The sequence below is a fragment of the Zonotrichia leucophrys genome, chromosome 12 (assembly GCF_028769735.1).
Source record: "Zonotrichia leucophrys gambelii isolate GWCS_2022_RI chromosome 12, RI_Zleu_2.0, whole genome shotgun sequence".
Classification (NCBI taxonomy): domain Eukaryota; kingdom Metazoa; phylum Chordata; class Aves; order Passeriformes; family Passerellidae; genus Zonotrichia; species Zonotrichia leucophrys.
In genome coordinates this window covers 17,826,170-17,853,855 of record NC_088182.1, presented here as the reverse complement: position 1 = coordinate 17,853,855, position 27,686 = coordinate 17,826,170, and the positions used below count along the sequence as shown (strand labels likewise).

Below are 27,686 nucleotides of genomic sequence, written 5' to 3'. Positions count from 1 at the left end.
GAATTATGCATCCCACCTTACTGAGGGCCGGTCACAAGCTCCAGTGGCCACTCAGTCCTTGCTAACCCAGATTTCCCAGAGGAGCTAAAACACCACAGAACATACAGCTGAAAAGGTTTTCACTGCAACCTCTTCTGCTCCCCACACTTCCACTCTCTGTTAAATAACTTGCAGAACATTTATTGTATTGTGTTGCATTTTTATCATATCATACCTTATATTATATTATATTACATTACATCATATCATATTATATTATTATATTATTTTATTATATTATATTTCATCATATTATATTACATTGCATTATATCATATTATATCATATCATATCATATCATATTATTATATTATATTATATTATATTATATTATATTATATTATATTATTTTTATTTTATTTTATTATAATATATTATATCATATCATATTATATTCCATTATATTTTATTATATAATATCATCTCATACCATACCTTATATTATATAATATCATATTATATTTTACAATATTATATTATACTTTATTATATTTTATTATATTATATTATTATTATATTATATAGTATTATATAATATAATATAATATTATATTTTATTTTATTATATTTTATTATTATTTTGTTATAATATATTATATCATATTATATTCAATTATATTATATTTTATTATATCATATAATATCATCTCATACCATACCTTATATTATATAATATCATATCATACATCATATTCTATTCTATTCTATTCTATTCTATTCTATTCTATTCTATTAATAATCTCATCTCATATCATATTATAGTACATTACCTTATATTATATTGTGTTGTATTACATCATACCTTCTATTATATCATATATTATGCTATATTATGTTATGTTCAGCTACAGATAAATATCCTTTCCAATGCCATGAAAGCAATGCACTCCCCCTTGCTCACTGGCATCCCTCTGGAATATTCCTTTGTGTCCCACTGAGGCAGCTCCATGTGCTGGCTCAGCTCCGCTGGGGTTCAGCCCTCCTGAGCTTTCTGGGATCAGGTTTTTCCTCCACAAAACCAAATCTGGGGTGCTGAAGGGAATGGCTCAGCTGAGGTAGAAGGGATTCTTCATAGGAGCACAGAGAAATTAATGAGAGCAGAACATTCAGCCAGTTATCTTCATTACTCACAGGCTTTGAAGTGATTTCCACACTAAATTAGATTTTGTCTTATTTATAGACAAATAATAATCCCAGACACTTTGAGGATGCCTCTGAGGTCACTATCTGGCACTATTAATACATTCCAGAATTACCTGAAGGCCTTAACTCACAGAATTTAATCACAGAAAAACCCAAAATACCAATGTGTTAAGTTTGCACACTCCACCCGCAGAAATTTCCAATTTATTTTACAAGATTTATCAGCAAAAAGAAAATAAAGCTTAAAGAGTTCATATTTTTTGTTACTAAATTATTGTTCCCTTCTTCTGATAAATCAATTAAATAAAGGAGTTACCTTATAAAAAGCACTCTGACTCAGTTATTAGGAGCCTGTTATTCTGCCTTGGGGTACAGATTCTTTATTTTGCAGAGAGTAAACATTTATATGTATTTAAAATACTCTTTTCACACTGCTTTCCATTAATGACATGAGCTCAATTATGCAAAAATAAACTTTGGAACCCTGTGAGCAATTGCAGTGCAGTGGAAGACACACCAAGCAAAACTTCTCTCACTGCAGGGTTTGGAAAGAGCAAAACCAAATCCTGAAATTGTAAATATGAAAATTTAAAATGTCTATTAAAAAATCGAGCCGAAAACTTAGCTTACTTAGCAAGATAATATTGCAAATGTGTAAACCTGGGTGTCACTTGGAAAAGTGAGAAAAAATCCATAAAATTACCAAATCTAAAGAGAATACAAAGAAAACACAATTGAAAGAATAGAAGTCCATATCTACAAGACTTTCAATCATTAAATAACAGGGAAATTCTCAATGCCTGCCTTTCTGATCTGAAATGAAGCAAATCTGATTATTCAGTCCAAAATTACTTTCTGCAACTTGTACTTCAATGTTGTCCCTGCTACTGACAAGAAGTAAATCTAAAATCCTGATCTCTCTGGCTGCAATAAAACCTCCATTCAAACCAGCCCTCTGCTGCCCCTTGTTTATCTGAAATGGACCCAAAAATCAAAAGTTTCATCCCTCCAGCCTGCAGAACCTGTCCAAAAATTGATCTGGAATCCAAGTTGCTCATGAATATTGCAGCCAATTCTTCAGTTGTTAAACATCTCAGGATATCAAAGAGTTCCTTTGTGGGAACCCACAAAATCAGAGGGTTTTGGGAAAGCTGCAAAAGGCAGCTCAGAGGCAGCAGAACTGTGATTAGAGCTAAGCAGCAGCCATGAGATTGGTCAGCAGAAAAAATATTTAAACAGCAGAAAAGCAAGGACAAATAGAACAATGGTTTGTGCATTAACGCTTGTCTAGAATAACTCCCTAAGATGCTGAAAAGTTTATCTAGTGAAATATTAGGAAGTTCTAAGCATAATTAAGGAGTTCTGTGCATTGCGTTTTCAGGCTTACAAGTGGGTATTGTATTTGAAATAAGCAAGTATTTTTTAACCAAAGGTACCTGTGCTTATAGTGGTTGGATAGAACTACTGTCAGTGTGCTTTTGCTTTGTGTGATTGGTCAAAAACCTTTTAAAGTAAATTTTGACATTAAGTTCTTTCTCTGCAGCCTGGGATATGCATTGGTGGCATCTTCCCATTGTCATGCCCATGTAATGAGGCTGATGCTGGAAAATAAAACAGCTCAAAACACATTGCTAGCAGTCCTGTGCTGTTCATAATTTCCTCATAGCCCCTGGCCTGTGATATTCCTGAAAGCAATCGATGGGGAAAAGGGCCCCACAATCACCTCAGAAGTAATTGATGAGTTGTTTACATTAGAAAAGGGTGGGAAGCATGGGGAATGTTCTGGAACGTTTGCCAAAAGAGCTTAGGAAAAAAAAGAGTGAGAATAATTGGTTAGATAACATTTAAACACTCGTACAGAAAATAAACTGAGGCTGTAATCCCCCTAAATCTTTCAGGATTGCATTCTAAACCTCCCAAAATGTCTTCCCAACTGGCAACTTTTTAAATAACTATAAAGCCTGTCAGATTAACTTCATCTTGAAACCTCAGATCTTTGCTGCATGCCTAATCTCCACAAAACATGGTTTAAAATGCCAACACCACCAAGGTATGTTCAAACCACTAAAATTAGCTTTATGATTTACAAGTATTCAATGAGAAAAACATTTTAAGAGTTAAAAAAAAGCTGTCAGCCAGTGAAGAGAGAAGGGGAATTTTATGAAAGTAACAACTCACCAGTTTTTAGCCAATTTGTAAACTGAAAAAGGTAATCTTGATTTATCACCTGAGACTGGGTGCAACTTCAGACAGGAGCACAAAGAAAAGTAAAGCTGCTTAACAGCAAGCTGACATTGCATAGGTGTAGAAAACTGGGACTTGGGCTGGGGTCTGAGCTTGGAAACTTGAAAATATGTGGTCAATGGCATTTGAATATATTTGAATATATTTGGTCAGTGAGTTTGGACTTCAGCACACGGCCAAGTCCAGCTGGTAGGATGCTGGCACTGGTTAGGCAGAGCAGGGTTTGCAAGGCTGGGTGTGTGTGGTGAGGCTGTGACACAGAGACCATGGGAACAGATCCCCTGGGGACCCCAGATAGAGGAGAATGAGTGCACACACTCAGATCCTCAAGGGCTTCCAGACAGTGGGACAGGGCAGGAAAGAATTTCAGTTTTTGTCACTCTGTCCAGGCAGGGACTCATGTATTACCTCAGCTCTAAACTTGAAAATAAACACACGTGAGAGCAGGGAGCCAGGAATCAATGGAACAAGAGCTAACAGCTGCCACACTAGGGAAACAGAAATAGATGTTTTTCCTCTTCCTTTCATCCCCAATGACACAGCAAGGCAGAGCCTGGGCAGTGGAACCTTTGCTGTGTCCTCCCAAAACCACAGCAACCCTGGCCTCCCCCCACTCTGCAGGTTCTGACAGCTGCCCATCATCTTCGGCCTTTTATTGAAAACCAGCTTCAGTAAAGCCCCTGACAGCTTGTACAGTAATGCAAGCAAGCTTGGCACAAAGAAATGTCTTTATTCAACCAGTTTTCTCTGAATTTAAAAAAAAAAAAAAAAACAACCTCTGCTGAAAAACACTTGGCACTGGCAATGTGATGAACAGCCAGTGTTTGCAGGGGATGGAGGTGTCCCAGGGGATGGACGTGTCCCAGGGGATGGAGGTGTCCCAGATTTCGCTGTTCCATACATGTTTCCTGCCTGTCTGCTTCACCCTAGGAATGTGCTGTCTGTAAGAGAATAATTTGTACACCCAGGGTGAAATCTCCTGTGTGAGAGCATTCCCAGAGAGCTGTGGGGAGGGGATCCATGGGGGAGGGCAGCATCATCATCATCATCATCACCAGCATCATCATTAGCAGCAACAGCAGCAGAAACAGAATCAGAAGCAGAAGAAGGAAAAGAAGCAGAATCAGAAGGAGCAGAAGAAGAAGAAGAAGGAGAAGAAGCAGAATCATAAGGAGCAGAAGGAAAAGAAGCAGAAGGAGGAAAAGAAGCAGAAGAAGGAAAAGAAGCAGAAGAAGGAAAAGATGCAGAATCAGAAAAAGCAGAAGAAGGAGAAGAAGCAGAATCAGAAGGCGAAGGAGGAGAAGAAGCAGCAGATGCAGAAGGAGAAGAAGCAGAAAAAGGAGAGGAAGGAGAAGAAGGAAAAGAAGCAGAATCAGAAGGAGCAGAAGGAGAAGGAGAGGAAACAGAATTAGAAGGAGCAGAAGAAGCAGAATCAGAAAGAGCAGAAGAAGGAGAAAAAGGAGAGAAAGAATCAGAAGGAGCAGAAGGAGCAGGAGAAGGAAAAGAAGCAGTATCAGAAGGAGCAGAAGAAGGAGAAGAAGGACAGGAAGCAGAATCAGGAGAGGAAGCAAAATCAGAGGGAGCAGAGGAAGGAGAAGAAGGAGGAGAGGAAGCACAATCAGAAGAAGAAGCAGAATCAGAAGGAGCAGAATCAGAAGGAGAAGAAGCAGAATCAGAAGGAGCAGAGGAAGAAGAATCAGGATGAGCAGGAGAAGGAGAATCAGGAGGAGAGGAAGCAGAATCAGAAGGAGCAGAAGAATCAGGAGGAGCAGAATCAGGAGGAGAGGAAGCAGAATCAGAAGGAGCAGAAGAAGAAGGAGCAGAAGCAGAATCAGGAGGAGCAGAATCAGGAGAGGAAGCAGAATCAGGAGGAGCAGAATCAGGAGGAGAGGAAGCAGAATCAGGAGGAGCAGAAGAACCAGCAGCATCGTCAGCAGCATCAGCGGCCGCCCGCGGGGCAGAGCAGCAGCAGCAGCATCCGCAGCTGAGTCACGGCTCTGCCTCTGCCCCCGCCAGGGATTCTCTCTCCCAGCTCGCAGACATGGCTGTGACGAGGGATTCTTCCTCTCAGGGCTGAACCTGCAGCGTTCTGACGTCTAAATTCGGGATTTGTCCTTGTCCCTGCTCTGTGGTTAATGCCACCGCCCTCCCTTTCCCCCCAGTGTCTCTGCTCAGGCTTTTGCTGGAATCCAAGGGTGAAATAAAATTCATAATCATTAAAAATCAGTGTAAATTTCCACGCCCATAAACTTATCCAAACTGTTATATTTACTTAAACTACAAAGTATTTGCCTTGGACTCATGTTGTTGTTTAATACAATCCAAACATGCACAATTTTATATTGATCACAAAATCCTTCCCAGCCCTGGAAATTCAGGAGACAGATCCAAACTTCCAGTTCCTTTGGATAAAAGCCTCTACTTCAGAAATGGGGCAAATCTGTTCCAATGGTTTGCTGCAATGGACAGGGTTTAATCTCTGCTGTCCATCAGCTGTCAGGAGGTCAAAGCCTCCTTTCCTGAAATGTTTTCCAAATAAACGAAGTGAAAGAAAAAAAATTCCAAAGGCAAGGTTCAGAACTGCAGGAATTATATCATAATCATTTTAAAAAAAACTATTTGTAAAAGTCAATGAACAAAAAATGCTCTTTGCCACCCAAAACCTTGAGTGGTTAACATATAGAACAGAGACTGAAGCCAGTTGATAATTACTTCACTGAAAATTCTCTGTTAGTATTTATGTGTTTAATTCTACGTTTGCTGGATGCCTGTGGGGATAAATGTGTTTTGCTACTGAAAAGCAGCAAAGAAACAGTGATAAATATTAATCCAATGCAGAAAACCTGGGGGGTTTGTTTATTTTAAATCCCACTGCTTTGTACAGCGTCACTATGTTCCACAAATACTTAATTGACCAAAAACAGGCTACAAAAGTTGACCTTGGTGCATCCTGGAGGTGTCCAGGGAAGGACTGGATGTGTCAGAGCTCCTGGCTGGTGACAGTTTGGACCAGCTTGGATTTAAATCCATTTGCTTTGTTTGATGGAATTTGTCACTTGTATGATAATTCTTTACTGCTAATTTTTTTTTTTTTAATTTAAAATTTAGGGATTTCCCTACATGCCATCAACGGGAGCACTCCTGACTTGTAAGAAAACTAAAAACCAAAAAGGCAAATATGGGCTTGCCTGCAATGCCTGAGCTTGTTACAAACAAGTTGTGGTGTTCCTAAGTTATTTTCTGGATCAATACCTGACCAGGAGCCAAATTATCTTCTGTCCCAACTCTGCCCTTCCCTGCAGCCTGAACTCAAAGCTGTCCAACTCTCAATTTCATCCTCCTCCTGATTTATTTTGCAATTTGTAACTCTGTGCCCCATGATTCAAGCAAACAAATCTCAGGTCCAGGAGAGCCCTGCCAGTCTTGACAAGGTAAATGAGATTTTCTGTGCATTCCCCAGCCTGCCATGAGGATTTGCTTCTCCAGTAATTCTTGGCCTTAACAGCAAAATAAAAGCAGCTTCTGCTGAGTGTTGCTACTTCTTCCAAATAATTCTGTCTTTAATCACAATCCAGAGTCAGGTGAAAAATTTGAGATTATTAATGGATGTTCTACCTCCAGGAGCATCCTGCAATATACTTGAAAAATTCAGGACTTGCTCAATCTGTCTTCTCAGAAGCTGAGCTGCTGCAATGCTAAAAATGTGTACAAGAAAAGGGCATGAAAGATTGGAAGGAGCTGATGCATATTTCAAACACATCCCTAGGAAAATGTGGTTTCCATTTTCCTCCAGTGTGTTCTTAACTCATCAAAAAGGAATATCGAAATTTTGGAATATAGGACATTGCAGTAATTTATTTCTGAATTGTGCTACCCAATTATGGAGACCAAATTGCTCCCAAATCTGCTTTGCTACTGGAACTACAGGATGTTGTAAGTGCACGTGAACCAATGTCTAAATTTAATTACCATATACATCTTGCCTTAGTTTGATTCTTTTTAAACACCCAGATCAGCGCAGGGAACCTGGAAAGTCATTGGGCTTTAAGGAAGGAGTAGATATTGGGATAAAGAGCAACATGAATAATAGATAAATAATTGGTAGGTGGTAATAATAGATAAATAAATATTCTAATAAATAATGAACAATAAAATTGCACTAATAAATAGAAAATATAATGTATAACGTAAAGAAAATAATAATAAAAATAATAAAAATAATAAAAATAATAAAAATAACAAATAAACATTCTAATGGATTAGGAGCACTGATATTTTATCTTTGATAAATTCTGTTGAAGAGGAGCAGCAAGAGGAAAAGTTCATTTCATACAGACGGCAAGATCACAAGGAAAGAGCTTTGAATTATGACAACCTAAATGCATTTGATCCTGTAATTTAAATGTATGGCAAAACAATAATCTGCTCAGGTACTGAATGTAATTCAATGTATCAGTGATGAATGGAGTATTTTAATAACCAGTCAAGAGAATTTTCAAATCCATTGTCACAGCTTGAGCAAGGACAATTTCTTCCAGCCCATGTGCCCTTTAGAAGCTGAGTGTTTCTAATCAGTGAGAGCTGAATGACCAAAGGAATGAACAAACTATAAGAAGGAACAATGAATAATAAGGAACAGTAAGAATGGGAGAGGGGAAGGGATGAGGAGGGGAAAGCAAAACCAAAACTTCTGGAAATGTGGATTAGGGGAAACTTTGCTCTGCTATAAATTCACTCATCCAGCAGAGCTGAGGGAGGGAGGTGAGCAGAGCAAAGAGCCAATTTCCAATTTCCAGCACCCAATTTCCAAGGCCTTGTGCCTTTTTGGTGGAACCTTCATTTGCATTTAATCACGCTCTTCATGAAAGGCTCTTGGAAGGCTGCAGGAATAGGAGAATGTAATCCCATTATGCCAACACAAAGAAATAGGAGAATGTAATTCCCTTTATTCCAGCACAAAGAGATTCCAGCAAGGTGATCTCTCAATGGCTGAGCCACTGGAGAATTGCAATTCCAATAATCTGATTTTATTTTTTTTTTCCCCAAAGAGATGCCATAAATGGAAGGAAAATATCTCCAGGTGAAAAAGGCTTTAACAAAACACATATTTATCCCACCAAAGCATTGGGGAGGGGATTTTTAACAATGCTGCATTAGCTACAAGGACACTTTATGCAGAAATCAGGCAGGTACCTCTTGAGCTGCACAATAAGAATTTTGTCACTCTTTGTTCTCTGATGAATTCTTGATGTAAAAGCCTACATTTTCCATTATCTTCCAAATTTTTCTTTAAGAGGACTCTAGAAAAACAGGAGGTGAATGGGAAGAGAATTTCCCAGGTGACAATTCCTGGTGGGCTGTGGCTGTCTCACCCTCTGGGGATGGTTTTGAAGGGTGGTTGTTAATGGCTGGTGGGAAGGGGAAATGGAAAAATGTCACAGTGATCATGATCACAGAGCTGTGCTGGAGCTGCACTCCACTGAATACTTTTTATTTTTATTTGCTCAGAAAAGCCTCAGAATTCCCGGTTTTTGTGGAGATATTTACACCATTTTACAGCTTAATCTGGAAATCCATCAGCAGAGTATCACCATTTTTGTCATATTAATTTAATGTCACAACTTCTGCCTATTTGAAGTGAAGGGTGACAGATTAAAGTCAGGAATCAATTCCTCAGAAAAAAAAAATCAACAAGCAGCTTGAAACAGCTCTTGTAAAAAGGAACAGCAAGTTAAAATGCCATGACTCACCAGAGCACAATATTTCCCCAAAACATCACTGCTGTCACATGCAGCTACTTCGCTGCTCGTGTGGAAACAACACAAGAGTAAATAAACACAGGAATTGGGAGCAGAACGTGCCCAATCACTGCTTGATGCCTTTCAGTGCCACTTCCAAGCCTCCACAGTAATTTCACCCTGAATGTTCTATTTTGGTTCCAACACAAAGGGACAAATTAGAAGTATTTTAATTTAAAAAGACAACAATATGGAAACTTCATATACTTGGATTTTTCTTCTTCACTCTTTCCAAAAGGTTTCAGTAATGGTTAATTCAAGCAAAAACCAGTTATGAAATATTCTTTTTAAGCAAAAAATTTCAGCCTTTAAATAATTCTTGAGGTCTGCTGCATTTAGTTTTAACATGGTTAAGTGACTGCACACTGACCTCAAAATGAGCAGCAGTATTAGTGGGGACAGCTGACAAAGAGAATTGTAAAAGGCAGTAAGTGTGCATCACTTTAATTTGAGTTTGGACAGAAAAAACCTTATTCCATCTGAATTCAATAAAATAATCTGCACAGGCAGGTCCTGTGCACTGGAATCTTAACAGAGATATTTTCTGAGAGGGTATTAAAGATGACTGAATATTTATAATTTTAACTATCTGATCAGAGCTGCTTCTAATCAATTTATTTTAAATTTACAGACATACAGAACTTCTGCTGGTCCTACAGTCACGGGTTTTTACCCTGAGTTTTCAGGCAATGTTTCAGGCAAAACTGAGGAATTTGTCCTCATTATTTAGAATAATTTTATGCCTTGCCCAGCTCTGCGAGGAAAATGCTCCTGGATTGCTGCAGACAGGCAGAAATGTGCACAGAGTTTTACACATGTGCAGATTAAGCTGTTTCTGCCCCCAAATGAAATTAGTTGTGTGTGTTAACGAGATTAGCAGCACAGCACTGCAGCCCTGGTGCAGCAGAGATGGGGACTTTGATACTTTACAACAGCTGCTCTTGCTGATTAACATCATTAACTCTGATTATGTATTACACATAATCCCCTTTTCCAACATGAAAGTTATTTGCTCGAGTCCTCGAAGTGAAAATATTCTGTTCTCATCTTGAGGAGTCCAGTGTGTACATCTAAAGAATTTCATTCATCTATCAATGGTCTAGATCTAAAGAATTGCAGTCATCTATCACAAAAACTGCTCTAAATTACAGACTTATTAAAGAAATAAAAAGTGACTTTTAGAGCTATTGCTCATCCCTCAAAAGCAAACGTTTTCTTGACACCAATTAGGTTTGCTTCCTTTCAAACACTCAGTTGAAAATTCCCAAACCGAAACAAGCCTTGAAATGAAGCAGTGTGCTTTGAGCCTTACACTGGTGTTTGTTAAAGAGCTACATGCACAAAGCCTCCACCCCATCTTGACAGACAGACAGACAGACAGACAGTACAGTTTGCCATGTGTTTTTCAGAATTCAGTTCCGCAGACAGCATCACAAATTCAGCGCTCTGCATCACCAATTCAGTTCCACATTCAGCATCACTGACCAAAAGAATTGACCAAAAAACACCCAGGGAGAGCCTCCACCAGCCCATTGAGGAGCCCAGCAAAGGAGAAAATCGAGGTTTAATTCTGTTGCTGCCACAAGAAGTCACACAGAGCCTGGATTTCAGGAGAGCAGCACCTCTGCGTTTATTGCATGGTGAAAAGCCTTGCTGAGAGCTGCTCCTGAAACACAGGGACATCACCACAGAGGGGTCTGGACAGTCACAATCATCAGGGATTTGGGCAATAATCACACTCTGCCTTCTCCTTGCACTGTGCAGGTGTGGTTTGCTCTAAATGCCATTTATTAGCTGGTTTGTCATCAATGCACAGCCCAACAGCCAAGGATCTGGGAGCTGGAAAACACATTTATAATGTCCAGGGTGGGGGAGTAAAAGAAAATAAAAAAGAAACTCACCAAGCAATAACCCCAAAGCTCCATTAGCTGATTTTTTGGAAAATTTCCAGATTTTTTGGAAAGGCCTTCTAGCAAATAAAAGAATAAAACAACTGCAAAACTAAACAGAGAAGCTCTGCTGTAAGACCTTCACTGAGCCAGTGGAAGGGATTGGAGTAGAAATAATGTAAATAATAATGCACATTAATTATTCTTTATATTGGCTCCTCCCATGCATTGCTATTGCCAAGGCAGTCAATCTTACCCCTGTGTACATTGAATTACTGTTGGTTCACAGCAGACATTTCTTCCTTAGCAAGAAAATTAATCAGCACAAATGTCCGGTTTTCAGCTGTTTGGAGGGCCTGGAAAGGCCCGGAGTGGCCTTGGGGCAGCCGCGTATCAAAGGACGAGAAGAGGCTTCAGTTCTTCTTTCGGTCTCTGTGTTTATTAATTGTTTATCTAAAAGATTTTCTCTCGGCCCGACAGAGCTCTGCTCAGCAGCCAGCCATGAGCACACTGTCACTCCCTCCGGGCAGTCACCTATCTTTATACCCATAGTTACGTGTACAATATTTATCATTTTTCCCCAATCCTTTTTATTTTTATTGTCCGGTGCACTTTCAGTAATGACCAATCCCAAAGTGCCACCATCACCACAGAAGATGGAGGAGAAGAAGAAGAAGAAGAAGGACAGGACACGCCCCAATTCCTCCATCTTAAAAAACCCCCCTGTACAGAAATCCTAAACCCTGTGTCTCACCCTCTAATTAACCAATCCCTTCACCATTCACCCGGTGAAACCCTCCTGTCCTCATACAGGTGTCGTCTCCTGTGTAGGATCAAAGTCCAGCCACCAGACACTTCTGGAACATTCCAGGACTCCCGAGCCCCCCAAGGGTGCTCTCGGTGACACCTCAGTCCTGAGGTGCTGAGATCCCACACACAAAAATCCTAGACCATGGGTCCAACTGAGAGAATTTAGGCAGGGAACAGCCTGACACCAATCCTGAGCATCTCCATCCCATAATTTCTGCATTGTAACCCACACAATAGACGCTCATGAGACCTGTCCTCAAAACACCTGAGTGGCTTTGCACTGGCACCATGGAGGAGCTTCCTTTTATTCCAGGGCAAGGAAACTGCAGCCATGGACTGCTTTGTACCTGCACAGCATCCACCAGTGAAAATTCCTGAAAATTCTTTTCCCAAAAACCCCTTCTACATACAGATGTACGTGGGTACACACACACAACCACATTTCAAAAGGCCTGTCACAAACTCCTGTCATTTATTGCTATGTATTGTATGGAACGGCGACACAAAAACTCAAGAATATTCTAAAGGTTTTACTCTAATTCTTGTTACCCTTTCTTTAAATTACTGTTAATAATTTTTCTTTATACCCTTTTAAAGTTTCAAGCCTACTTTTCCTTTCTCCTGTGAGATAATCTTATCTCACAACAAGGGTTAAGCACATTAGTAATTAACCAACACCAAACCCACCACACTCTTTACAATGTTAACCAACAGACCTCAAAATTAGTGAAATCTCAAATTAAACAACCAAAACCACTACACATAAAATAGTGTTTCTATGCAGTTTCTAACTAAAACCACCACCATTATAAATTTTTCTTTATACACTATAAAGTTTCAATCCTACTTTACCTTTCTCCTAATCCTATCTCACAACAAAACGCACATTAGTAATTAACCAACACCAAACCCACCACACTCTTTAATACGTTACCCAAAAAATCTCAAAATTAACAAAATCTCAAATTAGCAAACCAAAACCACTACACAAAATTAGTGTTTCTATCCAGTTTCAAACTAAAACCACCACACTGAACAGTGAAAATTCCTATACCAGTGAAAATTCCTGAAAATTCTTTTCCCAAAAACCCCTTCTACATACAGATGTACATGGGTACACACACACAACCACATTTCAAAAGGCCTATCACAAACACTCCTGTCATTTATTGCTATGTATTGTATGGAACAGCGACACAAAAACCCAAATATATTCTAAAGGTTTTACTCTAATTCTTGTTACCCTTTCTTTAAATTACTGTTAATAATTTTTCTTTATACCCTTTTAAAGTTTCAAGCCTACTTTTCCTTTCTCCTGTGAGATAATCTTATCTCACAACAAGGATTAAGCACATTAGTAATTAACCAACACCAAACCCACCACACTCTTTACAACGTTAACCAACAGACCTCAAAATTAGTGAAATGTCAGAATTAGTAAAATCTCAAATTAAACAACCAAAATAATTTCACAAAAATAGTGTTTCTATGCAGTTTCTAACTAAAACCACCACCACTATAAATTTTTCTTTATCCCCTTAAAGTTTTAAGCCTACTTGACATTTCTCCTAATCCTATCTCACAACAAGAATTAAGCACACTAGTAATTAACCAGCACCAAACCCACCACACTCTTTACTGCATTAACCAAGAAATCTCAAAATTAGTAAAATCTCAAATTAACAAACCAAAATCAATACACAAAAATAGTGTTTCTACCCAGTTTCAGACTAAAGTCACCATACTGGACAGCATGCACCAGTGAAAATTCCTACAAATTCTTCTCCCAAAAAACCCTTCTATATACAGATGTACATGACCACACACACACAAACACATTTTTATTTACATTGATATCAAAATTTAAGTACTAGACACATCTTGCCTTAGTTTGATTCTTTTTAAACACCAGGATCAGCACAGGGAATCTGGAAAGTCAATTGGGCTTTAAGGAAGGAGCAGATATTGGGATAAAGAGCAACTTGAATGTGTGGCAACATGAGATTCTTACAAATAAATATTCTAATGAATTAGGAGCACTGGTATTTTATCTTGGATAAATTCTGTTGAACAGGAAGAGGAAAAGTTAATTTCATTCAGACAGCAAGAACACAAGGAAAGAACTTTGAATTATATATATACATATTACATATATAATATATATATAGTATAGATATAATTATATATAGATATATAATTTTATATATATAATTATATCTACACTGTATATTATTATTATTATTATTATTATTATTATTATTATTATTATTATTATTATTATTATTATTATTATTATTATTATTATTATTCTTGAATAAAAGAAGTTCTGCACTCACACCAAACTATGAGGCCATATTGCCACTCAGTGGAATTGGATGCATTTATAATTTATATATCTTTATATATACATGTTATCTATATCTATATCTATATCTATATCTATATCTATATCTATATCTATAATTTATTATTCAACCTTTTAATCATACTTTCAGAATCATACATTTCATATGATGATTTTTCTAATGTTAATTTAAAAACCTTTAACATCTTTTAAGACCTTCTCAATGCTGAAGGGTGCGTATACATAGAAAGCTTTCCTTGGAAATGATCTTCAGTGCAAAAGAAACCACTGAAACAAACGGAGAGGCAGTGAAATACTGATCTGAATCTTCCTCTCTGAACCATCCTGGTGTCCCTGAGCAAACGCGAGACTGTGACTGATCTCATATTGGAGTTTAATCCTCTCAATCTGGGCTGTTTCAGTGCAATTATAATCAGTTTTATTAGGAAGAAATCAGAAGGAATAAAGAAGAAACGAGGTCAGACAGAACAAACATGAGGTCAGGCACGGAGCTGTGCACACACAGAGCTGGAGCAGCCCATGAATTGGAGGGAATCCCAGCTCCAGCTGCATTCCAGCTGTGAGCAGCTGTGCCCTGGCAGCAGGAGATGGGCACCCAGCATCCCACAGAGCCCTGAGCATGCCCTGGCACAGCTGGAGCTGAGCTGGGTGCCTTCAGAGCCCTGCACTGCCTGAAACACCTGGGCTCTGCAGGGAACCCAGATCTAACATCCTGTGCCCTCTGAATTAAACACTTGCGCCACTTCAGCTTAAAGATATAATGAAGGATTTGACCTCAGCCACCTGATGCTTTAGGATTTGAGCTTTTATATTTCTCATTTCTTTAGTGTGTAACTCCAAACCCCACACCCAGTGTCAGCTGCAGCTTTCCCATTTTGGGCACACACAGCAATTCCTCTCCAGGCCTGGCAATCAAGGACACCTCACTGCCTCAGGGCCAGAGATGGGAACAAAAGGGACTTGGGGGGAGCAAACTGGGGCTCAATGACTTCATTACCTGCAGCTGGAATTGGCAAATTTACCCACAATGTGAAAATGGACCAAACTTATAAAAGTATAAAAATCTGTGAGCCATTGTCCATTTTGGGTGTAGGCCGTGAGGGGGTTTTGTCTGTCCTAAATGTATCTGCAGGCCCTTCAATAAACAGAGCTGCTTTTTGTTCCCTTAATTCTGTCTGGCCTCTATTTTTAAGCAGCCCAGAAAGGCCTCACACCAGCTGTTTGTCAGGAATCTGTTTCTTCATATTTATGTGTCAGCCAGGAAGGGACAACCTGTGGGGACAATGAGGGAGGAAAAAAGGACTGACCAAATCTTTGCCCATTTTGCCCAAAGCTGGAGCAGCCTGCAGCTGTCCCTGAGCTCTGTGAGTGAGGCTGGGCACTGATAAAGTTGTTTAATTAGCAGGAGCAGCAGTGCAGCCAAGCAAGGAGCTCTCAGTGCAGACCCAGGGTGAGGTTTTATCACCTCCCTGCACATTTCTGACACTCCACAAGGTAAGCTGCCTTCTCTTTGCAAGCAATGTCATTACTGCAGGTAACATTTTACTTCATAATTCGTGGCTTTGCTTTTTGTCATCTACAACATTGCTTTCTCTGCCAATTTACTCTTTCCCATTTTTGACAGTTTTTGCAGCAGCCTGTAATTACCCTTTGCTGCTGTGCTCAGCCAAGCAGGTCCAAATTCCTTCTGGGGAGGTTCTGTACCCAAACCTGGCTGCCTGCATTTGTTATTCCCTTCCTCAAACACAAATTTATGCTCAAACACGGATTTTTACTAAAGTCTTATCACATCTTTAAATGCAGATTGCAGTGTGCTTTATTTATAAATGTATAAACCCCCCAAATATCAATTATTTCAGTGGTGTTAAACCAGATTTCTCTAGTTTCAAGCATTCCTAATGGGATATAATGATGTGATATTGGATATGATATTTCTGTGGGTCACTCACATGGTGCTATTAAGAACTGAGCACTAAAACTGCATTAAATGAGGCCACTACTTTTAGAAACTCCTGTGGGAATATTTAGCATCAATCTTTTGAGAAAACTTTGCTTCCAGCAAAAATGGCTTTTCCAGTGTCCTGCAGCATTTACACAATGGCAAACCCCAACCATATAAAACTGGAAGTCCCCTACACAGATTTTTGCAATATGAAGAATAAAATATCTAATATACTTTTTAATTCCCTTTTGTTCCATGTCTTTCCTATTTCAACAGGTTACAATTTGCTGCTGGCAAGCCATTATCAAATCCTGAATAGGTTGCAAGTAGAATTTCTTATTTTTATGTGGTTCCATAGTCTACCAAGCAATTTGTTATTCCTTTCATCTCTCACTTCAGTCTCATTACTGTGAAATGTACCTCCCTGAAATTAATTCTTTCCTTGCCAATTTTTCCATTTCCTTTCTCTGAAGGCAAAATTTAGAAGAAAATGTTGGCAAACTTTTTTCTCTGATGTTACCCATTCCACCAAATGTGTTACTATTGCTTTCAGTGGGCTTGAGAGACATTTCTATTGTCTCTTAAAGACAGGGAAAAAAGGAAAAAATCACTTGGATGCTGAGCACAGGGGACTGGGATGGGATGGGATGGGATGGGATGGGATGGGATGGGATGGGGGTGACACCATAATCTGCCCAAATTTGTGCCCAGTATCTCATTTACACTCAGCTGCCTAAAATAACACCAGAGCCTGCAAGAGCTTGTTTTGATAGAGCAACACACAGAGCATGGAGGGGAAAGTGTTTTCCTCCATGAAAGGGATTTTGTTCTCATTTTCTATCTTGTCAAAAAGGTAATCTCTCTCACATGCTGCGTTTGGCTATTTATACCAACATAGCCAAGCATTACACCCGACAGAACTGCAGATAAACAGAAAAAAACCCAACAATTTTCTTTTTTAGATCATCTTAAAATACCAGCACAGACATTGTCTGGTGCTGCACCAGCTGGCTGTTGGGAGAGCAGACATGGAACACAACTTGGGTGAGGTTGATGTACACAAAAATTCAGATTTAACACATTCCATGCTTCAAAATGGAACACATGGAACACAACTTGGGTGAGGTTGCTGTACACAAAAATTCAGATTTAACATACCTCATAATTTAAAATTAAACAAATGAAGCACAGTTTGGGTGAGGTTGCTGTACACAAAAATTCAAATTTAACGTCTTCCATGCTTCAAAATGGAACACATGTAACACAACTTGGGTGAGGTTGCTGTACACAAAAATTCAGATTTAACATGCTCCATATTTGAAAAGAAACACATGAAACAGTTTGGGTGAGGTTGCTGTACACAAAAATTCAGATTTAACATGCTCCATACTTTAAAATGAAACACATGAAGCACAACTTGAGTGAGGTTGCTCTACGCACAAATTCAGATTTAACATGCTCCGTATTTGAAATGAAACACACGAAAACGCCACTTGGGTGAGGTTGCTGTACACAAAAATTCAGATTTAACACATTCCATGCTTCAAAATGAAACACATGAAGCACGGTTTGGGTAAGGTTGCTGTACACAAGAATTCAGATTTAACATGCTCCACACTTTGAAATGAAACACACAAAACACAACTTGGGTGAGGTCACTGTACACAAAAACTCAGATTTAACACATTCCATGCTTCAAAATGAAACACATGAAGCACAGTTTGGGTAAGGGCGCTGTACACAAGAATTCAGATTTAACATGCTCCACACTTCAAAATGAAACACACGGGACACAACTTGGGTGAGGTTGCTGTACACACAAATTCAGATTTAACACCTTCCATATTTCAGCCAGCTCAGCTGCACGCCCTGCTCCTCCAGCCCTGGCCCAGTGTGGAATTAATATTGAACCAAACATGGACAAAGAAGCAGTGCCAAGGCCCCTGAGCTGTTTTACCCTTGGAACTCCTCTTGCGGAGGCTGAGGAGGCAGAGCCCAGGATGGAGCTGCAGAGATGCGCTGTTTGTGCCTGCATCACTCCTTTAATTGTGTTTTTATTTGGATTGCAGAGGCAGAGAGCCCTTAATGCAGAGCTGCAGGGCTGATCTAATTTCCAATTTCCAATTACCTGCTGGGAGAGGCACACGCTGGCCTCATGCAAGAGCTGCTTTTTGGAGGGCTGGGAACCCTCTCCAAAGGCCACAGCTCGAGGGAGGCTGAAATGGCTCACAAATATAATTTTAAAATGCAAAATTTTCAAATGAAACAAAAAATGAGAGAGAAACTACAGTAAAACGTTTGTCCTTCTTGCTCAGTTTCAGAGGTTTTAAGGAACCTGTTGCCTCCTTGAACTTGGGGTTTTATTTTGTTCACTGGATGGTGAACAAAACAAAACAATTAAAACTGTGTGCTGTTGTTTTTTGTAACTACCAAACATGCATGAACACACCACAATGACAATTCCACTGCAGCTTTTCTGTTCATTAGGGATGCCTCAATTGTGCATAACTAATTAGCGGTCCCCAACTCCAATTGGCCTGGAATTCTCATGGATTTACTTGTAACATGTTGATTTAGTAGCTGCAGCTCTCATTTCATTCAGGGCAAGCCTTCAGTGAGCAAATTCCCCAAATTTAGAAGTGTTATACCAAAGGCAAGGTTGTTTTCCTTTAATATCAAGAATTTCTTTTTGCACTTTAAATGAATAAAGGTGATTTAGTGTACACTTTCTCTCCCCATATAAAATATACATATTAGTAAGATTATCTTTTACATTTTGATAAGATTATCTCGCCCAAATTTAGAAGTGTTACACCAAAGGCAAGGTTGTTTTCTTTAATATCAAGAGTTTCTTGTTGCAAAGGGCATTTTAAGTGAATAAAAGTGATTTAGTGTATGCTTTTTCCCCCCATATAAAATATACATGTTGGTAAGATTATCTTTTACATTTTGATAAGATTGTCTCACCCAAATTTAGAAGTGTTACACCAAAGGCAAGGTTGTTTCCCTTTAATATCAAGAGTTTCTTGTTGCAAAGGGCATTTTAAGTGAATAAAAGTGATTTAGTGCACGATTTTTCTCCCCATATAAAGTATACATATTGGTAAGATTATCTTTTACATTTTGATAAGATTGTCTCACCCAAATTTAGTAGTGTTACACCAAAGGCAAGGTTGTTTCCCTTTAATATCATGAGTTTCTTGTTGCAAAGGGCATTTTAAATGAGTAAAGGTGATTTAGTGCATGCTTTCTCTACCTATATGAAATATCCATATTAGTAAGATTATCTTTTACATTTTGATAAGATTATCTCACCCAAATTTAGAAGTGTTACACCAAAGGCAAGGTTGTTTCCCTTTAATATCAAGAGTTTCTTGTTGCAAAGGGCATTTTAAGTGAATAAAAGTGATTTAGTGCACGATTTTTCTCCCCATATAAAGTATACATATTGGTAAGATTATCTTTTACATTTTGATAAGATTGTCTCACCCAAATTTAGAAGTGTTACACCAAAAGCGAGGTTGTTTCCTTTGATATCAAGTTTCTTGTTGGCACAGGGCATTTTAAATGAATAAAGGTGATTTAGTGCATGCTTTCTCTACCTATATGAAATATCCATATTAGTAAGATTATCTTTTACATGTTGATAAGATTATCTCACCCAAATTTAGAAGTGTTACACCAAAAGCAAGGTTGTTTCCCTTAATATCATGATTTTCTTGTTGGCACAGGGCATTTTAAATGAATAAAGGTGATTTAGTGTTCACTTTCTCTCCCCATATAAAATATACATGTTGGTAAGATTATCTTTTACATTTTGATAAGATTATCTCACCCAAATTTAGAAGTGTTATACCAAAGGCAAGGTTGTTCTCCTTTAATATCAAGAGTTTCTTGTTGCACACGGCATTTAAAATTAATAAAGCTGATTTAGTGTACACTTTCTCTCCATATATGAAATATACACATTGGTAAGATCGTTATTTACTTTTAGATAAGATTGTCTCACCCAAATTTAGAAGTGTTACACCAAAAGCAAGATTGTTTCCTTTAATATCAAGAGTTTCTGGTTGCTCAGGGCATTTTAAATGAAAAAAAGTGATTTAGTGTACGCTTTCTCTCCATATATGAAATATACATATTGGTAAGATTATCTTTTACATTTTGATAAGATTATCTTTATTATCTTTATCTTTATTTTATTTATTATCTTTATTATCTTTATTAGAGCTGCAGCTACTAAATCAACATGTTACAAGTAAATCCATGAGAATTCCAGGCCAATTGGAGTTGGGGACTGCTAATTAGTTATGCACAATCGAGGCATCCCTAATGAACAGAAGAGTTGCAGTGGAATTGTCATTGTGGTGTGTTCATGAACATTTGGTAGTTATAAAAAAAACCAGCACACAAAGTTTTAATTAAAACTTCTTCGCACCTTCCAGTGAACAAAATAAAACCCCAAACAAAAATCAAACACTAAGAAACTCACATTGCTCACTTCATGAAAATTTTTGTGTCATCCAGCAGTGCATCTCTGTGTTAATATTAAAAATATTCCTGATGAGCAATGTTGGCCCATAAATGACTGGGTAATTTTAAACCAGAAAGTTTGCTCTTCATTTAGCATTTGGGGTTTATCTCTGGAGCCTGTCACAGGCTGAGTAACTACTCAGGCAGTAAACATGAAGTGAAATGTGTAATTGTCTGTGAAAAAAATTAAAAAAGGTACTGAGACTTACAACCAGATTTGTGCTTAAAAAACACAAAACCAAAATTTCCCAGCTTCGTTCTTTTTATAATTTCATTGCTGCTGCCAACAAGTCTGATATTCAATGTTTAAAGGACAGGACACACTCAGTGATGATTAGTTTTCAGTATTGGAGCAGCTTTCTGAATCTTCTACATAAGTTTTTAATAAAGATAATAATCTATACACAGCACCTTGGCCCCTTGCCACTGATGTATGGCCTCTCATCAGCTGCTTGTTCAGCACTGAATATTCAGGACTTTCTGTGTACAGAACAAAAAGGTTATTTCTGAGGAAATTAAAAATAAACCCATTTTAACCATTTCAAAATAAACCTATCTAGCTGAAGTTCTGGATACTTAAAGCAGAATTGAAAGAAAAATTGAAGCAAGCTGTCTAGGTTTAATTTAGCTCTGTCAGTGGTTGCTTGGATGACCTTGAACAGATGATTTCACTCCTTAGTTTCCTCCATTTGTTAAATATCAACAGAGATCCTCAAAGCTGTAAAGCAGCCAGGGAAATCTGTCACATCCAATCACCACTGAAGCTCACGAGGGGTTCTTGAGGCTCTGCCCTCCCCTGCAGCTCCAAACCCCTCCACCAGCTGTGGGAGCTCATCCCAGGGCTCTGCAGGTCAGGAATTGGAAATGTCTGCTCAAGATGCAGCTGCAGATGGAAAGGACATCACATCAAGTGCATACAGGAACTGGAAATAAAATCAGCTTTTCCAATGTCCTTATGTAAATTTATACAAATTTACAGCGCTGCTCCACTGGAAGGGTTTGTACTCTTCCTCATGGTGCTGTTCTGGAATGACAAATTTCCAACTGGAGAAATGGTTGCTGGATATTTGCTTCCACCTGTGGGCCAGAGGGTCATTTATGGTTCAAAGGGACCAGGAGAAAGCCTTTCATTAAAACCAGTATTGTACTTGCTGGGAAATGCCCTGACAAAGGCAGGAATGATGAATCTGACTCCGTGTTCTCAGAAGGTTAATTTATTACTTTATGATACAATATTATATTAAAGAATACTATAATATACTAAAGAATACAAAAAGGATACTTACGCAAGGCTAAAAAGATAATTATGAAAACTTGTGACTCTTTCCAGAGTCCTGACACAGCTTAGCCCTGATTGGCCAAAGGGTGAAAACAACTCCCAGCAGAATCCAATGTGCTGGGAAGGATGAAAGTGTGACAAGAAAGTCTCACAGACGTGTGTGCTTGGCAGAAAGATTTTGAATGTAGAGTCTGATGAAGGAATAGAGATGGAAGCAAGTTTTGATATGGGAGAAAAGAATTGCTGAGCCAGTCTTACTGGATAAGCAAGGAAGGCAAGGGATGTGTTGGTTAAAAGGGGTTTTTATGCTCAACCCCCTCAACAAGAAGATGTTTTTACCAAGCAGAAGGACAGCACACGCAAAAAAGGCAGCAAAGTTGCAAGTAGGAAAAAGGTCTCAGAATTTTCTACAGCAAGAAAACTAAAAAAACAACTTCTAGCTTAAACTGTAATGTATTAACTTTTAGTGATCGGAGAACAGTAGCATGAATATGGTAATTATAGCAGTTATGACAGGCTATAGATAAAAGTTAAGCTATAGATTGGTTCTTCTGTATGAAGATGCTCAGCAAAGAAAAGTGTCTAATGCACTGTAACCAAAACCAAAGGGTCTTCAGGCCTGGCGGCAGCTGGAGCTGACAGCTGTGGGCACAGCTCTGTCACCCACAACCCTGGACTGCTGTAACCTCTTGGATGGAATAAACTGCATTTTGGATACAATGAACTGCATTTTGGAGAGCCCCTGGAGTCTCACATCTCTCATTTCGGCTCTTACACCAATGGAACAATCACCTGTGGGTAAACAATCCCCAAACACATTCCACACACAAGCACAACACAGGAGAAGCAAATGAGATAAGAATTGTTTTCCTTTCTCTCTGAGACTTCTCATCTTCCCAGGAGAGAAATCCTGGGCGAAGGGATTTTTCAGAGAAGGTGAGTGCCACAAACCAGAACCAACCAAGATTCCTTGCCAAGGATTTATTGACTACAACCTTTAGCCTGTTTTCAGTTTGTCCCTTCTCTTGCCACCAAGGGTGGTGGAAAATCTTTGATTTAGCTTTTTTTTATAGCCTGCCTTCAGGAGAAGCACAACCACTAAATGTGGTTGGAAGACTCCAAAGCACCTGTAGGAAAAGAATTATCCCTTACAGCTCTACCCCAGACTGAGAAAGGAGGGGGCTTTGACACAGCTGCATTTACTCTTTCCTTAAGAAGTAAGGAAAATGATAAAAAATATACAAATTAGTATAGATAACACAGTTCTCCCATTTTTCCCCTGTCCCATGCCATGAAAGTAAAGTAATTGAAATGGAGAATTTCAAGACTTTCAACAGGAGAAATCTCTTAGGGCAAGAAATTGAGGAGAAATATCACTGAAATCATGATTATAAAATGCAAGAAACAGCTGGGATTTGGTTCTAGGTAGAATATCCCAAGTGATTCCACAGGCAGCAACTATGTTGGGTTACTAAATCTTGAATATATATATTATTAATATAGTATATATTACATATATATTATGAATATAACACTTGAAGTATGAGTCAATCTTTCAGAGAAATAAAATATATTGAAAACAAAATATCTCTTTATGCAATGGGTAGGAGAAAGGGTCCCTTTATGCCATGGTTTCTGTCTTTGCTGACAGAAAAAGGCTGATGTTTCCTCTGGCCCTTGCTGAGGAGAGGATCCTGAACCAGTGAGATTTCAGTGTGATCCAGACCAAAATCCTTGGATTTCTATTGAATCTGCATCCCACAAGCAACACACACCTTTCCAATCTAAGGCAAACAAACAGAGTGCAGCTGAAAACACCACAAAGGCAGAGGCCAAGCCCCTGATCCTCCTGTGAGGATCAGAGCCCAGCAGCTGGCAGGGTTTCTGGAGGCTCTCAGGGCTCACCAGGGTTTTGGTGCTGGTTTTGGTGTTGTTTTGGGGCTGGTTTTGGTGCTGGTTTGGTCCTGTTTTGGTGTGGTTTTGGTGCATGCCTTTGGTGTGGTTTTGATGCTGGTTCTGGGGCTGTTTTGGTGCTGGTTTTGGTGCTGGTTTTGGTGCTGGTTTTGGTGCTGGTTTGGTGCTGGTTTGGTGCTGGCTTTGGTGTGGTTTTGATGCTGGTTTTGGGGCTGTTTTGGTGCTGTTTTTGGTGCTGGTTTTGGGGCTGTTTTGGTGCTGCTTTTGTGCTGTTTTGTGCTGGTTTTGGGGCTGGTTTTGGGGCTGGTTTGGTGCTGGTTTTGGTGCTGGTTTGGTGCTGGTTTTTGTGCTGTTTTTGTGCTGTTTTGTGCTGGTATTGGGGCTGTTTTTGGGGCTGGTTTGGTGCTGTTTTGAGTGCTGGTTTTGGGTGCTGGTTTTCGGTGCTAGTTCTGGTGCTGTTTTGGTGCTGGTTTTGGGGCTGGTTTTGGGGCTGTTTTGGTGCTATTTTGGTGCTGGTTTTGCTGTTCTTGATGGGGTTTGCTCAGAGCATCACACGGCAGGGCTGTGCCAGCCTCCCCTTGCAGCACAGCCCAGGGAGCTGGGGGTGCCCAGCAGCCACTGGCACTCCCCTGCTGCCCCTCCCAGCCTTCCTTTGCCTTGCCCAAATTACAATCCCTATTCCATTTTAGCCCACAGAATCAAATACCCCAGCAGATCAGTGCACGGAGATCCGTACTTCCCAAGGCATAAAACTGCTCTGCATGAATTATCAGAATTCACACATCTCTGGAGTTGGAAGGGTCAGACATAGCATTTTTCAGAGTATATTTCAAAATCTGCTACAAAACAACTCTGATTGCTGGGAAAGGAAAGAGCCAGTGCAACAACAAACTGTTTTTTCTAGAATTACTACGTATCCATGTCACATACTATGAGGAGGAGGAAAAAAAGGCAAAAGCAAGCAGGCATGAGTAACCTTGTGTAGATCTGTGAGGCTCCTACCTGGAGCAGGAACTCCCTGTGCAGGGCTTTCAAAGCTTTGCCCCAATCCACAGATTGTGCTAATTTGGGGTGCATTTATCAGGGATGTAAACCACGTATGGAAAACCACATTCAAAACGCTCAGACTGGCTCCAGCAAGCACAGAGAAATCTCCCTTAGACAGAAACCTTATGGGCAAATGGAGTTCCTGAATGTATCAGGCAGAGAGCTGTGCACTCTAGAATATCAAATAAAGAGATGTTTCTGCAAGGCAGGGAGCAGTGTCCATGGATGCATCTCCATGACGTAGCTACAGAGGCTGCCTCAGTCTGGTCGATACAACCACCTTGTTTTTTCAAAAAGAAAAAAAAAAAGAAAGAAAAAAAAAGAAAAAAAAATAAAAGATAAAACCAACCCCCCCACATGCACACAGCCAACCACAAAACCAGACAGAAAGAAAAAGCCTGGAAAATGTAACAGGTAATGTTATCTTAACAGAAATAACGTATCTGCGATAGTTAAAGGCTTCAGTTTTCCTTCTAAGTATTTTACTGAAGCACCGTTTTTAAAGCAAACGGGATCAGATCACAGCACAGCCCAGCCAGCAAGGCTGGAAATTCGAGACGCCGAGAATAAAACCCTAAACCCACAATCCATTACCGGATGATCTCAGCGGCACAAAAACAGACTTGTTTTACTCTGCATTATTTTAAGGCGCTGCTGAGACCTTCTGCACTGTAATTAGCAACGAGAGGGCTGTCAGCTCGGTGTGCAGACACACAAGTTAGCAGGGATGGATAGGAAGGTGTCCTTCCTCTGGAGCACAGCATCCAGCAGCACAAACAGGTCTGCAACAGCCATAACCTCTGCTGCTGGTACCAGCCAGGCTGGGAAGTCCCACACTTGGAAAATCCCACGTTTTTCAGGCTACCAAACACGCAGCCCGAATGAAACCGGCCGAGTTAATGAAGCCTGAGCAGGGATTCCCGGGGCTAGGGCAGAAGCAGGGCTGGTGCCCGGCATCCCGAAGGACATTCGCCCTGGTGAATGGCACGGAGCAGCGGGAGCTGCGTGAAAACAAACCGGCTCGTAAACACGGATTAACACACGCAGCGCCGCCGCCACAGCAATGCCTGCCCAGGGCACCTAAATCCAGCCTGCCGCCCCACACGGGTCCTGTGTGCCCCCAGAGAACACGGGATATGCTTGGGCAGGGCGCTATGGATGTTTTATTTAGTGTTATGATGGGAAGCAGATTTCACGGCTAGTCAGGCGCTCCAGGGCTCCCTGGGGTTGTTTTTTTGGGGTTTTTTTTGCTCCATCCTCCAGCCCGTGAGGCTGCGCTGCAGCCCCTCGGCAGGGCCGGCTGCGGGGGCTCTGCCCCAGGTGAGCCGCACCTGCAGGAGGACGGGGCAAGGACGGGGGCTCTGAGGATGATGATGGTGATGATGCTGATGATGCAGGGGCATGCAGGGGGGCACCTACCAGTCCGTGTGCGGCTCGTCGATGACCAGGAGCACCTTGAACTTTCTGCCGACAGCCGCGGAGACGGCGGCGGACGCGTCCACCAGCCCGGCCGAGGCCGCCGTCTGTTTCACGGCGTTGGAGAGCGAGCTGAAGAAGCTGCTGCCCGCCGACTGCTGCGGCGGCGGCGGCTGCTGCTGCTGGGGGGGCGCGGGCTGCGGCTGCGGCTGCCGGCGCTCCGAGGCCGGCGAGCCCGAGGCCGCGGCCGGGGAGCCCGCGGAAGGCGGCGGCGGCGGAGGCTGCTGCGGCTCCGGCCGCTGCAGGTCGGTCATGTAGCCATTGGGCAGGTTGGCGATGAAGCTGCTGTCCGAGAGCCTGCGCCGCAGAAAGTTCATCATCTGGCCGGGCGGGGGGCTGCGGCGGGGCCGGGAGCGGGCTGAGGGTGCGCCGGCGGCAGCGCTGCGCGCTCCTCGCTCTGTGCGCCCGCTCTGCGCGCCCGCCGCGCTGCCACCGCCCGCCGGCAGGGGGCGGCCGAGGGGCGGGCGGGGCGCGGGGACGGCGCGGGGACAGGGAGGGGACAGGGAATGGGGAACGGGAATGGGGACGGGGATGGGAACGGGGATGGGGATGGGGATGGGAACGGGGATGGGAATGGGGATGGGAACGGGGATGGGGATGGGGATGGGAACGGGGATGGGAATGGGGATGGGAACGGGGATGGGAACGGGGATGGGGATGGGAACGGGGATGGGAATGGGGATGGGAACGGGGATGGGGAACGGGGATGGGATGGGGATGGGAACGGGGATGGGGATGGAGATAGGGATGGGGATGGGAACGGGGGTGGGGATAGGGATGGGAATGGGATGGGGATGGGAACGGGGATGGGGATGGAGATAGGGATGGGAATAGGGAGAGGACAGGGACAGGATACGGATGGGGTCAGGGATGGGATGGGGATGGGGATGGGAACGGGGATGGGGATAGGGATGGGGACAGGAAGGGTACAGGAATGAGGACAGGGATGGGGACAGGGATGGGGACAGTGATGGGGATGGGGATAGGGAAAGGGAGGGGACAGGGACAAGGACAGGGACAGGGATGGGGACAGGGAGAGGATGGGGATGGGGACAGGGATAGGGATGAGGATGGAGAGAGAGATGGGGACGGGGATGGGACAGGGTTGGGGATGGGACAGGGGGACAGGGATGGGGATGAGAGCGGGGATAGGAACAGAGAGGGGACAGGGATAGGGATGAGGATGGGGACAGGGATGGGACAATGA

At 41.1% G+C, this 27,686-nt stretch overlaps 1 protein-coding gene across 1 annotated transcript in view; it reads right to left on the bottom strand.

Moving 5' to 3' along the window:
• SYN2 (synapsin II) overlaps window positions 1-26,910 on the bottom strand; it is a 191,060-nt gene extending 164,150 nt beyond the window's left edge. The window contains exon 1 of the mRNA XM_064724417.1: window positions 26,423-26,910. Coding sequence (XP_064580487.1) covers window positions 26,423-26,799 — 377 coding nt within the window. The 5' untranslated portion in view covers window positions 26,800-26,910. The remainder of the gene's footprint in view (window positions 1-26,422) is intronic.
• Window positions 26,911-27,686: the final 776 nt, after the last annotated feature.